The sequence below is a fragment of the Malaclemys terrapin genome, chromosome 8 (genome assembly GCF_027887155.1).
Source record: "Malaclemys terrapin pileata isolate rMalTer1 chromosome 8, rMalTer1.hap1, whole genome shotgun sequence".
In the NCBI taxonomy this organism is placed as follows: domain Eukaryota; kingdom Metazoa; phylum Chordata; order Testudines; family Emydidae; genus Malaclemys; species Malaclemys terrapin.
In genome coordinates, this window is record NC_071512.1 from 86,137,541 (window position 1) to 86,150,144 (window position 12,604).

At 41.2% G+C, this 12,604-nt stretch overlaps 1 protein-coding gene across 1 annotated transcript in view; it reads left to right on the forward strand.

Moving 5' to 3' along the window:
* PIGK (phosphatidylinositol glycan anchor biosynthesis class K) overlaps window positions 1–12,604 on the forward strand; it is a 115,406-nt gene that overhangs the window by 81,208 nt on the left and 21,594 nt on the right. Inside the window, exon 10 of the mRNA XM_054038321.1 lies at window positions 3,498–3,573. Within this exon, the coding sequence (XP_053894296.1) occupies window positions 3,498–3,573 (76 nt within the window). The remainder of the gene's footprint in view (window positions 1–3,497; window positions 3,574–12,604) is intronic.

The window sequence follows — 12,604 nt, forward strand, 5'->3', positions numbered from 1 at the left end:
GGACTGCACTTAGGCCTGTCTCGTCAGGCAAATCAGTTTTCCACCACAGCCTACCCCTCTCTTGCCCTGTGGACGTGAGAGAGTAAGGGATTGGATGCACAAGTAGTTTGAGATTTTCACTTTGTGGATTTGGTTCTCCATGCCATAGAGGACCCTTGGCTATATGCCCACTCATAGTCTCTACTGAGACTTGATCTGGACTATGACAGCATCTCACTTCCTGCTGCACACCTTGCAAGGATCAAAGCCATAGTTGGTGTAAGTGAACCCCCATCCCCATTGAGGTATAAAGAACATCAGTGCCATAAAGTATATCCACAGTTGTCCGAGGGTATGAAAAGCAAGGATTCCAGGGCAGTTACCTTAGTTTATAGCAGAGATACTAACAGTTTCTGTTCAGTTCCAATCAAATGGTATTGTCTCAACCAGGCAGAGTGCATGAATGCTGTAACAGCTGCTGATGGATAACTAGAGGGTTTTTTCTCAGTTGTGCAATTCTCTGCACTCTGGTTGTGGATATCAGATTTGCATAATCACTGTATGGTTACTTCTTAATAACTATACCGGATGCAGATCCTTATGTCCTAGTGGGCTAATAATGACAGCTAGCCAATCAGAGTATAGGGATTTGCATAATCAGCGGAGTTATTTCTCAAAAATCACACAGTGATTATGCATATTACTCTGACTACTCTAATTCTTCTGCCCTGATTGGCTTTTGTACTAAGAATTTGTTGCAGCAAACAGCCCCCAAAAGAGACGACCTCAGTCTTTCCCTCCAGCTGAAACAGGAAAATTCCAAAATGTACATTGGGGCAAAAAGAAGAAGGGGGCTGGGCAGTGGGTGGGGGCAGAAAAGGATGGGGTGGTCCACACTGCTGGATAGAGAGATGTTCAAAAAACACCTTTAAAATTTGTTTCCCTTTTCTTATCCCTTTTTGTCCTCATCCTTCCCTTCCTACAGGTTAACTTGTCTCCAGAATAATAATTGTCATAATTATGTTTACATAGGGCCATGGAAGAACAAAGCCATATTTTTGGTACTAATGTTTAATACAATGATATAGTGATACTCCTCTCCTACAAGCATACCTAACTCAATCTAAGGGTACGTCTTCACTTACCGGAGGGTCCGGCGGCAGGCAATCGATGTTCTGGGATCGATTTATTGCGTCTGATTAAGACGCGATAAATCGATCCCGGATCGATCCCGGAAGTGCTCGCCGTCGACGCCGGTACTCCAGCTCGCCGAGAGGAGTACGCGGCATCGACGGGGGAGCCTTCCTGCCGCATCTGGACCCGCGGTAAGTTCGGACTAAGGTACTTCGAATTCAGCTACGTTATTAACGTAGCTGAATTTGCGTACCTTAGTCCGAAGTGGGGGCTTAGTGGGGACCAGGCCTTAAACTGAGTGTTCTGTTCAAAGGGAAGGTTAAAACGAGGTACAGTTCTATATTGAACCATGGGGTGAGCTGTTCATTGTGGCTCCCAAAAGACAACCAGCACTTTGAGTTTGCTGGTAGCCATAGGCGCCGACTCCGTGGGTGCTCCGGGGCTGGAGCACCCATGGGGAAAAATTAGTAGGTGCTCTGCATCCCCTGGCCGCCAAGCTCCCCTCACCCTCCACCCTATCTCCTCCTCCCGTGAGCGCACCGCGTCCCTGCTCCTCTGCCTACCTCCCAGCGCTTCCCGCCCGGCTGCCGCCAAACAGCCATTTGGCAGCTTTAGCACGCTCCGGGAGGGAGGGGGAGGAGCGGGAATGTGGCGCGCTCAGTGGAGGAGATGGGAAGAGGTGGGGCCGGGGAGGGGATTTGGGGAAGGAATTGGAATAGGGGCAGGGAGGGGGCAGAGTTGGGGCGGGGACTTTGTGGAAGAGTTGGAATGGGGGTGCCAAGGGGCAGGCCTTGTGGAAGGGGTGGAGTGGGGGCAGGGCCAGAGGCAGAGTGGGGGTCGAGCACCCATGGGAAACGGGGGAAGTTGGCGTCTATACTGGTAGACAGCCAGTAATATGCTTTCACAATTCTTCCCTACTGAGAAGGGTAGGCAGCTGCATTCTGCACTAGATGAAGAGACTGAGCAGCCTAGATGGTTCGTCCCAGACACACCATGTTCCAACCAAAGAAGTAACCAAAGCATTGGTGACCTGAAGCAGGTGCTGTACAGGAGAGGAAAGAGCTCAATTTTCTGGTCAGCTGAAGATGAGAGAGAGTATTTCTGGCCATTGTTGGTAGTTGGGGATCCAGGAGCAGAGAGCTGTCTAGTGAGGCTCCAAGATTGAAATCCACTTTGAAAGTGTACATGAGTGTACACATTGGAGCAGGTTTAGACTCAATGAGTTCCTGAGAATGGTTTTCCCTACTAATCAGCTTCCCCTTTTTCTTTCCTAGAGAGATACTACGCTAACTGGATTTCTTTCTGGGCCCCTCTCTCTCTCTCTCTCTCTCTCTCTCTCTCTCACTATGAGAGCAAGGAAACTGCTCTATTTGGGTTTAATGACAAGGAAACCGAGTGTACAGTTTCAGCAGCATGTCAGTGGGGTAGCCAGCTGGAGGTCTTACTCCAGTTCAAAGTGGACAAGTGGTTGTGTTGTTAAACTCACCACTGCAGCTGGCACTGATTGGCATTTTTGGCAGAGAAGGGAAGGAGAATGATTTATCCTCTTGTGGTGGTGTCACATTTGAGTTACCTTAGTGGGACCATATGGAGAAGCTTGCACTGTCATTGCCAGTGCTGCACCTGTTCTGTAAACAAATAACTTAATTCTCCAGTGAGATCAGGCAAGCATCTTTCACCAGCTGAATTCACTTAAAACAAAATTAAAAGGTTTTCTCAGGTTTCCGCCTGCTGATTTTAAACTTCCTACATATTTGAATTATTCCAGTGAAAAACAGCAGCCATGAGTAACACACAAGTTTTATTTACCCTAACTTGTCTTATTATTTTCTCTCACTTTTAAAAACTATTTTAAGGTGGGGATTTACTTTTCTGATTATAATGAAGCAAAACATTGTTCCCTCTAGATCAGTGGTTCTCAAATTAGGGCCGCTGCTTGTTCAGGGAAAGCCCCTGGCGGGCCAGGCCAGTTCGTTTACCTGCCGCGTCCGCAGGTTTGGCTGATCGCGGTGCACACTGACCGCAGTTCGCAGCTCCAGGCCAATGAGGGCTGCAAGAAGCGGCGCGGGCCGAGGGAAGTGTGGCCAGCACGTCCCTCAGCCCACGCCGCTTCCTGCAGCCCTCATTGGCCTGGAGCAGCGAACTGCGGCCAGTGGGTGCCGCGATCAGCCGAACCTGCGGACGCGGCAGGTAAACGAACCAGCCTGGCCCACCAAGGGCTTTCCTTGAACAAGTGGTGGCCCTAGTTTGTGGACCACTGCTCTAGATGTAACATTTCAAATGGTATTTGGTAGTAATGTAGTTTTTTGGTTTTTAATTCCAGGAGTTTGTTTTTTGTAATAATTGTAAGAACATTTAGTAATATGAACTTCATTTATTTTCAGGGTTCCAAGTGATGAGATGGCAACAGAACCACTAAAATATGCTGAACAGCTTCCTGTAGCTCAGATAATACACCAGGTATGCCTTTCCATTACAAGTATTTGCTTTCAGAATAGGCAAGATTCATAATCTTTAAAATGTAATACTTTTGTTAGGTTTTACAGAATCAATGTGCTTATGCTAGAGGCACTCACAAACTTTAGATGACAGCTATTAAATCATGAAAGTCTTATTCAAAGCACAGCAATGAAAGGATATTTGCAGGATGGCACAAGAATTCTGACTTCACTGATGGCACAAGGTGCAGTTAAATTTTTTTAATTTTTTTCCCTAAAAACCAGAACTAGATTTCTTCCAACTTGCATCTTGACCTGAATCACAACATGCCTGCTGTCTTTGAAAAAGCAGCTAAATTACAATACCATTATCACAGTGTATTTGTAATGAAGAGTTGAACAGGGAAAACAATTTCCCTTCCCAATATAATTCTGAATGAGGTCTGAGTAACATTTCCATTTCCAACTACAGTAGTGCCATCATACTTTCTGTTCCTTGTGCAGCATAGCTGGTATCACAACAAAAAGCACTGTTGGTAGAGTTTTGCCTTAGGTATTTCATTCTAATTGTGGCTGTAATTAACTGCTGGCCCACTGGGCCAGATGTTAATATTGTCTAGATGGCAGATTATCTACAGCTCTGGCCTTCGGACACAATTGACTTTGAACCATGATAGATCAACAGGAGAAAATGGAAATCCACCAAATGTCAAAGTTGCTGAGAATATCCTATGAGTATTTATTAATTGTTGTTGTTGTAGATCTTTCCAAATATCTTTGTCAATCAGAGTGTTTCTTTGCAGTTGAATTGCTTGCTGCAGGCAATGCCAATTTTAGCTTAAAGGAAACATGGGCTTTATTTTAAAACTTTCAAGTGTACAGGCCTTTTCTGCAAGATGTGAACACAAGGGATTTTAATTTTTTTTTTTTTTTTTTGGCTGAAATCTGCACCTCCGGGAAGAATATCTGATGTGTTCAGAACATTGGAGATTGGAAATCAGGACCAGTTTGTATGTCAGGAATTCCCTGGTGTTGTCAGAGCTTCAGATGACCCAACAGCCTGCAAATGTCACATTTAAAATTCTGTCTTCATGCCTGACTCTCAGCATAAATGAATTAAACAACAGAGCAGGCAGCAAGTCAATATGTTCTTAACAGTGAGAGTGAGCAGTGAAACAGTTTGTGGGTTGTTTGGAATAGGTAAATAGGAACTGCACAGATTGGTTCACCTAGAGGAAAATCTGAAACAGGAAAGAGAATTAACCTTTAAGATGGCTGGCCAGATTAAATGTCACAGTAATATTTTTACAGCATAAAGAAATTAATAACCATGGATGGTTCATTTGGTTATTGTGTGATGTCTTGCAATGGACTACTGCATTGTGGGAAGGCAGAAATATGATTTTCATATACTTTATCTCGTTGCTATAACAGAAGCTTACCAATAGTATAGGACCAGATCCTTCCTGTCATCTGGTGCAAAGCAGCTAGACAGACCCAGTTACCTAGGGATTTCCTTGGCATAGGATGTTGTAAAGCTCTATGCCACCCCCTTGGAGGCCCTTATCTAGGGAGTATGTGACTTCCTAGCCCTGGCAATCCCTGCTCCGGAAGTAGCCCCTTGGGGCGGGGGGGTGGGGGTCATTGCCAAAGGTGGAATTTAGAGCAACCCAGAAACTGCTCTACATTACACTGGATGTCCATCTCTTACAAAGTAGCTGCTTTCACATTCTTGTCAGTTTCTTCATAAATGTAACTTTGTCACACAAGGCACTCTTTTTGAAGAAAAGGACAAGCAGCATATTCCCTATGTTAATGATTGGGGATGTTTCGCATTTACTTTCTTTTGCCTGATAATGTGATGACCTGTATCTTAATTATTTGGAATAGCCTAATAGATAGCTGGCAACTCTATTCAAATGGTACCATAAGTTTGTTGGTATTCTGGGTATCACCAAATGTCCATCACTGTTTCTTGAGGTCCTTAAACATTACCTCTAATATTTTCTCTAGTTTTTAAACCACTGTAATATGGTAGCCATTAAAAGCCTTCTCTTTGATTTCTCGTTTGTTTGCTCACTGAGAAAAATTCAGGTACAGTACATCTTGAATTGCTTATTACATATCAAAAGGAAACACTGCACCCAATTTTGACTTCAACACAGCACTTCTCTTGTATTAGTAGTAATCTGTTACCATATTAGTATAAAAATAGGACAACAGCAGCATAGAGTTTAGCCATTCTAAATTGAATAATTATATCAAACTCAATACATTAGCGCACAATTAATTTAAATATACAGACACACAAGAAATGAAAGGATAAAAACCAAAGGGAGTATTAATATTAAAACGTAAACCACCAATTTTCTGAATATAGAGCAAATCAGAATACACAAAAAAGGAAGATAATTGCTTTACCAGTCTAAAACAAAAAGCACAAACATTAGATTTAAAAACATTTTAAGTAATTGGAAAAGGAAGAGCCTGGACAGCCATTAATGTAAAATGTAAATCAGCTATAAAACAAGCATTCATGTAAAATGGACACACAACCTGGTTTTAAAATATTACATTACTAGGTAGAAGGAGCTGTGGCAGCCAACTGGTTGACAGCCTGTACAGAATGAATTGCCAAGACATTAGAAATCAACATGATGGCTCTTTGATTCTTAAAATATCCTGTAAGTAGCATGAAGTAATCACGTACTCTTGAACAAAAATATTTAAATTAAGTTTTAAAATAGCTTAGTCAAGCTTAACGAGAATACTACAGAAGACATCCTAAAAATTTGAGGGTTTTGTTGTACGCTAATATATGCAGACAAATTTGGATTGAGTTTGTGTATAAAAAGGCAAAAACGTTAGGAGGTATTTCAGTTCTGTTCTTTTGTTTGTTTGTTTTTAATTCTGCTTTTATTTTGTTCTAGTGAGAGGGTACAGAAAAATGTTAACAAGTCAAATTTGGAAGAAAAATAAGTTGTATGTTGGAAGATTCTGTTTTTGTTCATCATATACAAAACATTCATTAGTAGGGCCTCAGTTCAGCAAGGTATTTAAATAAATAAGAAAAATAAGTTGTATGTTGGAAGATTCTGTTTTTGTTCATCATATACAAAACATTCATTAGTAGGGCCTCAGTTCAGCAAGGTATTTAAACATGTGCCTAACTTCAGTGGAGCTTCTCATGCACTTAAATTTAGGCATATGCTTATTCACCTTGCTTAAATCGGGGCTTGATATTTGAACTATCCTCATATGATGTAGCCCAGTAACATTACAGATATTTTATTGATGAAAGGGATGTTTCAATGATAAGTGTCCAATCTCTTAATTTTGTTATAATTGAAAGCTTAAGTGGCAACTTGAGGCCAGAATCAAAGTGGATGCTTATTTCTTCCAGTCCTTTGTTAAATACTGATCATATTAAGCGAAAACACTTTAGCATTATGGAACAGTACAATAGTTTAGATTTTTGTTTGTAATAGTAACTTTAAGGTTCAGTACAGCTTGTCAGTCTGCTCTAAGGCGGGGGTGGGAGGCCCACACTAGGGGTGCGACCTAGAATGCTCTGCATTTACTTCTGAAGGGTTGAGCATTCCTATATGTACTCTACTTGTCTGGTGAAAACAGACATTGCTATAGAAACTAGTAAATGAATATCCTAATGTATCTAGTATCCCTTTGTTGCTTTTTTTTGTACTTAAACTTAGCAAATAAATTACTGTTTCATTTCCCCAGAGAACTATTAGATCCTAATTTGAGAACAGAAACCTTCAAAATTAGCAACTAAAAAAATTGCTTTTCTAGAAATAACTGTTAAGGGGAAAGAATTATGACTGTAACCCCAAGAGATTACTATATTAAATTAATCCTGTAGGGTAAGTGTACCCTTGTTGAGCAATGCAAAAACTTGCTTTTGCCACTGAGGTTCCAGTTCAGCAAAGCTCTTAGGCACTTGATTCATTTTAAGCGTGTGAGTAGTTGGGACTACTCACATTAGTTAAATCTTTTGTTGTATTAGGGTCTTAATACACAGTTTTGACTGTCTCATCCAATCCATAGCTGGAAGGATGAGGACTGCAACATGGGGAATCAAATGAAAAATTAAAGGAAGAAAATGGATAAGGGGTCTTCAGAGCTGTAGAAGGGGAGCAGAGAGACCAAGGTTGTGGTTGGAGCAGTTAGTGATTGTCAAAGGTAATTACGGAACTGCTCAGCACAGTAGTTCCACAGTTAACCGTGCAACCAAGGTTTCATTTTCATCTCTGTTTTCAGCCCTTATCTCACTTTGGCCCCAAAACTCCCCCCATCTCGTTTGTTTATTCTCGGGACCTGATTCCGATCTCTCTAGTTTTACAGTGCTATGTAAATTCATTCATTTTCAGTGAAGTTATTCCTGTTCTTTGTTGATTTAGCTGGGAGAAGAATCATGCCCACAAGTATAGAGGAGAGAGGTTTTTTGCGAAATTTGAAGGAAAACACTGAAACTGTGTTCGTATGTCAAGAAAGTAAAATGTACAGTGTTCAGGTTTCTAAAATGCTTTGTTTTTGCTGTTCTTTGTGAGGGCCTATAACACAGAAATACTTAATAAAAACAACAACAATCCAATGCACAGAAGCCAGTACTGATCCTGGTAAGGTCTTTGAAAATGTAGTCCAGTAACTATAATGAAAGCCGACCATGAGGATGGTTCCTTGCACCTCCAGTGCATTACTACTTTGGCAGAACTCCAACAATGAGAGCCTGTTCCTGACAGCAGGGATCTTCACTCTCACCTGTCTTGGCTCAGAATGGAATCTTTTCCCTCTGCACCTACCCAAAGACATTTCCTTCTTGAATCTAGTATTTTACAAACAGCACTTCTGGGAGAATCTGTCAGCACCCAAGGATTTAAACTGTTGTCTCTCCTGGCTTCCTCCATGAGGAAGGGATGCATGTCTCCTGTAGGCATCCCTAGAACGAGGATCTACGGAGATATTCCTTCCCTGCTTTTTTCACCCAGATGAGAGGTTGGGGAAGTGGCTATCACCATTCCTGTGGGTTCAAGGCAGCGAGTACAAGCTGCCACTTCCATATGAAACAATCTTGCTGTGGTCCCCTTACTGACATATGGAGCTGACATTCATGTTCCGCTTCACTGGTGAAATCTTCACACCAACCCAGCCCATAGGCAGAATATTGTTACACACACACACACACACACACACACACACTCTCTTTCTCTCTCTCACTTGCAAAGGAGACAGGTGGTGACATTTCTCCTTAAGACGACGGCATGTCAGCTCCAAGCAACACCAGAACTACACATTAAGCTGTCATCTCTAGCGTATTTATAATACAACCTTTTTTCATTAGTTGCTTTTAATAACTTATTTAAAACTGTCTTTTGCTGAGAAACACCTGATTTCATTGCTCTTTGGATTGGTTAACTCCTAAGGAAGTAGTGGATGATGGGAGTCATCTTTGGATGAATGAACTAATACTTTCCACTATAACCTTATTAAAATTTGCTGAACTTATCTGCTGGGAAACCTGTGCGAGCAATGCGATCCAGTGAAGGGATACCCCCTTGGAGGAATAATGCAGAAGAAACAGATGATTTCCAATATAATTGCATTTTACAGTTACTTAACAGACATTAATTTGCAATTAAACTACTCAGTTTTTCTTTCATAGACTAAATTTGAAATTAAGATTTTAAGTTTAACTTAAAAAAAATGGTACTTTCTATGGAAAATACTTCCTGCTTTGTTAAACAGTGACAAACAGATGGGTCAGAATTAATTTGTTTACGTGTTATTAGGTTCATTTCACTTTAATTGGTTGAAAATAAAATGGTGATTATCACTGTGTAAATTTTATTAATCTTTTATAAAATGAGTTAAGGGTTTTTAAAATTTTCATCAGGCACATAAAATGCTTAGTAAGAGAACAAAGGCAATACAGGTTTTAGTTTAGATGCAGACACTGATATTGGATTAGAACAATTTATCTGGAGATAAAAATACATTGATGAATGAAACTCATATTGAAGATTTTACTTCATTTTCAAATGTATAGGGCACAATTTTCAAAAGCAACCAATGATTTTTTGAATGCTCAACTTGACCCATAAAAGCGTTTTTAGGAATTGCTACACAACTCCTCTCTGAAAATCAAGCCCCTTTAAGGTGGGTATCCTAAATTACTGTGTGTTTGTATACAAGATACACATATTCTATGTATAGAATGTATTCCCTCTGCCTAGCGATGCCATGAGTCAGAATCACCAAGCAAGTGGTCAAGAAGAAAAGTCCTGCATTTCTCCATCTCTCACTATGGGTATGTCTTCACTACCAGCTGGATCGGCGGGCAACGATCGATCCAGCGGGGACCGATTTATCGTGTCTAGTCTAGACACGATAAATCGATTCCCGAATGCTCTCCTGTCAACTCCTGTACTCCAGCTTGGCAAGAGGCACAAGCAGAGTCAACGGGGGAGCGGCAACAGTCGACTCACTACAGCGAAGACACCACGATAAGTGGATCTAGGTACGTTGACTTCAGCTACGTTATTCACATAGCTGAAGTTGCGTAACTTAGATCGATTCCTCCTGCAGTGTAGACCAGGCCACAGTGGAGCTCCTCCTCCTCCTTCTGCAGGTTTGATCAACAGCAGCTGTGTGTTTGTTCAGCTGTCTCCTTTAGTGCTGCCGTCTCCTGTGACTGCAAGAGAGTAGATGGAAGGCAATCAGTGGCCATATCAGTGCTTCTGTACATCTTGGACTAGATGTGGAAAACCACGATGCTTGGTGATGGTCATCAAAATGTGTGGGTTCCATCTCCTCCAGTGATTGAATTTAAGCCAACATTCTCAAGGTTAGGGATGCTGGTTACTGTTGTATGCTGTGGTAAAATGCAATATATTGCACTCATTGTTCTACCTTTTCAGTCTCTAGGATTTGCGGGGTCTGTTAATGCTGAAGAAAGTTAGAAATGGACACACTGAGTGTCATTTTCAGTGTGTGTGTTTGTGTGCGTGTGTGTGTGTGTGTGTGTGTGCACGCACACCCACATGCTGGGTTCCATCTCCTTTTCACTTTGTAACAGCAGCTCTGAGTCCCCTTCCTAAGATCTAGCTGCTGTGCTGTGAATCTAGTTTCTTTCACTAGTAGGCTTATGTGGGAATTGTTGGGCTTTCTATAGCTTCTGCTTTTCATGCCTTGCAACCTCGCAATACCCCAAGGGCAAGGATAGCTACTTCTGTACCCAAAAGAAGTAAAACAAACATTCTGTCAATAGGACCAAATGCTGGTGTAGGTTATTGCCAACTTCCACAATGTGAATGGACATAGAGCACTGAAGAGAGATGCTGCCAAAATTGTATGCATGCAAGAGCAAGTTCCTGGCTGCTATTTGCTCATCTGGCCACTCCGAAAGAAATGTGGATGAACTCCAAGGTTAAGGATGATCAAAAAATTATGATGGGAATACTGTCTTACTGCCCCAAAACTGAAAGATGTTCACATGCTCCTGCTTCCTTTATAAAGTCAAGCGAATGATTGATTGCCATGATAACTTCCACTAAGTTATACAAAGCTAGCTGAGACAAACAGTGCCATCATCTATTTCTCTGGCTTTCACTTCAAGAAGTCATTTAAAAAAACAACAACCCCAAATGCTGATTTGCTTTTAGTTGAATTACAGAACCTATAATGCCGGACTTAACATTTCAAATTAATTTTCATCTTTTCAATTACCGTGGAATCTCACTGGCTTGCACTTTTCTAATATGTAAAAATGAGGTTGGCCCTTGCCATTTCTCATGCAAAGGCTAAATAGCAGAATGCTCTAACAAGGCCGCATACTAATCAAAGTTGTTACATTTAATGTACTACAGTATTTCCCAAAATGCTGTGAAGTATTATCATAAAGAATTAAAATGAAACCACATTTGTCTAATAAACGAAGTACACTGTTTTGATGTGTTTATCCTTTTCAGATACTCACTAATTCACAACATTGTGTGTGTATTAGTGATGTTCTACTCTATTATAGTGCATAGCTGACTTTTTCAAAATGATCTTTCTATCTAAGGAATAAATGAAACTACAGAAACCTGATGCATCCGAAGAAGTGAGGTTTTTACCCTGGAAAGCTTATGACCAAATAAATCTGTTAGTCTTTAAGGTGCCACCAGACTCCTTGTTGTTTTTGGATAATATAGAATATCAGGGTTGGAAGGGACTCAGGAGGTCATCTAGTCCAACCCACTGCTCAAAGCAGGACCAATCCCCAGACAGATTTTTGCCCTAGATCCCTAAGTGGCCCCCTCAAGGATTGAACTCACAACCTTGGGTTTAGCAGGCCAGTGTTCAAACCACTGAGCTATCCCTCCCCCCAGTACTTTATAATTTTGACCCATCTCATATATTCAGAAGAAATTTAAGACACAAAATAAGTGCATCACTTCCATAACAGTTATCTAGCAGACTTTTGGCGACAGCCAGCAGTGTGGTGGAACTGCTTTGCATTGTACTGCTGGTGGATTCTTCCTGTAAAGTTGGCATAAATGGGAATGAGGGGATTATGCCAGTATAAGGGAAATCCTCCAGTGGCACAGAACAGGTATAGTGGTTCCTATACCACTCCCTTCCTTTCTTCTTTAGCAAAGGAGGTGTTAGGGGGAATTTTAGCCATGACCCCCCCACTCCCCAGGATCTGTGTTGTGTGATCCTCAACCACAGTCAAGGATCTAGTTCTTCATGTCTATTTCATCAAATCAAAATACCATGGAGAATTTCTGTTCCTTATCTTCAAGATGTAGGATAAGTAGACATCTGGAATCTTCATTGACATAAGTTTTTTCTCTTTAAACACTGCTTCCTGAATCCTAGAAATTTAGCAGTCATTATGGGGAACTTTATTTTTAGGGCATAGATTACCAACGTATTCATGCTATGGAAATTCCTTCTGTCTTTACATCCCACATTCTCTGCTAGCGCTACAAAGCCAGCATTAGCACTTTTTGTTAATCTCTGAACATCAGGAAGACACTGAATGTAATGTT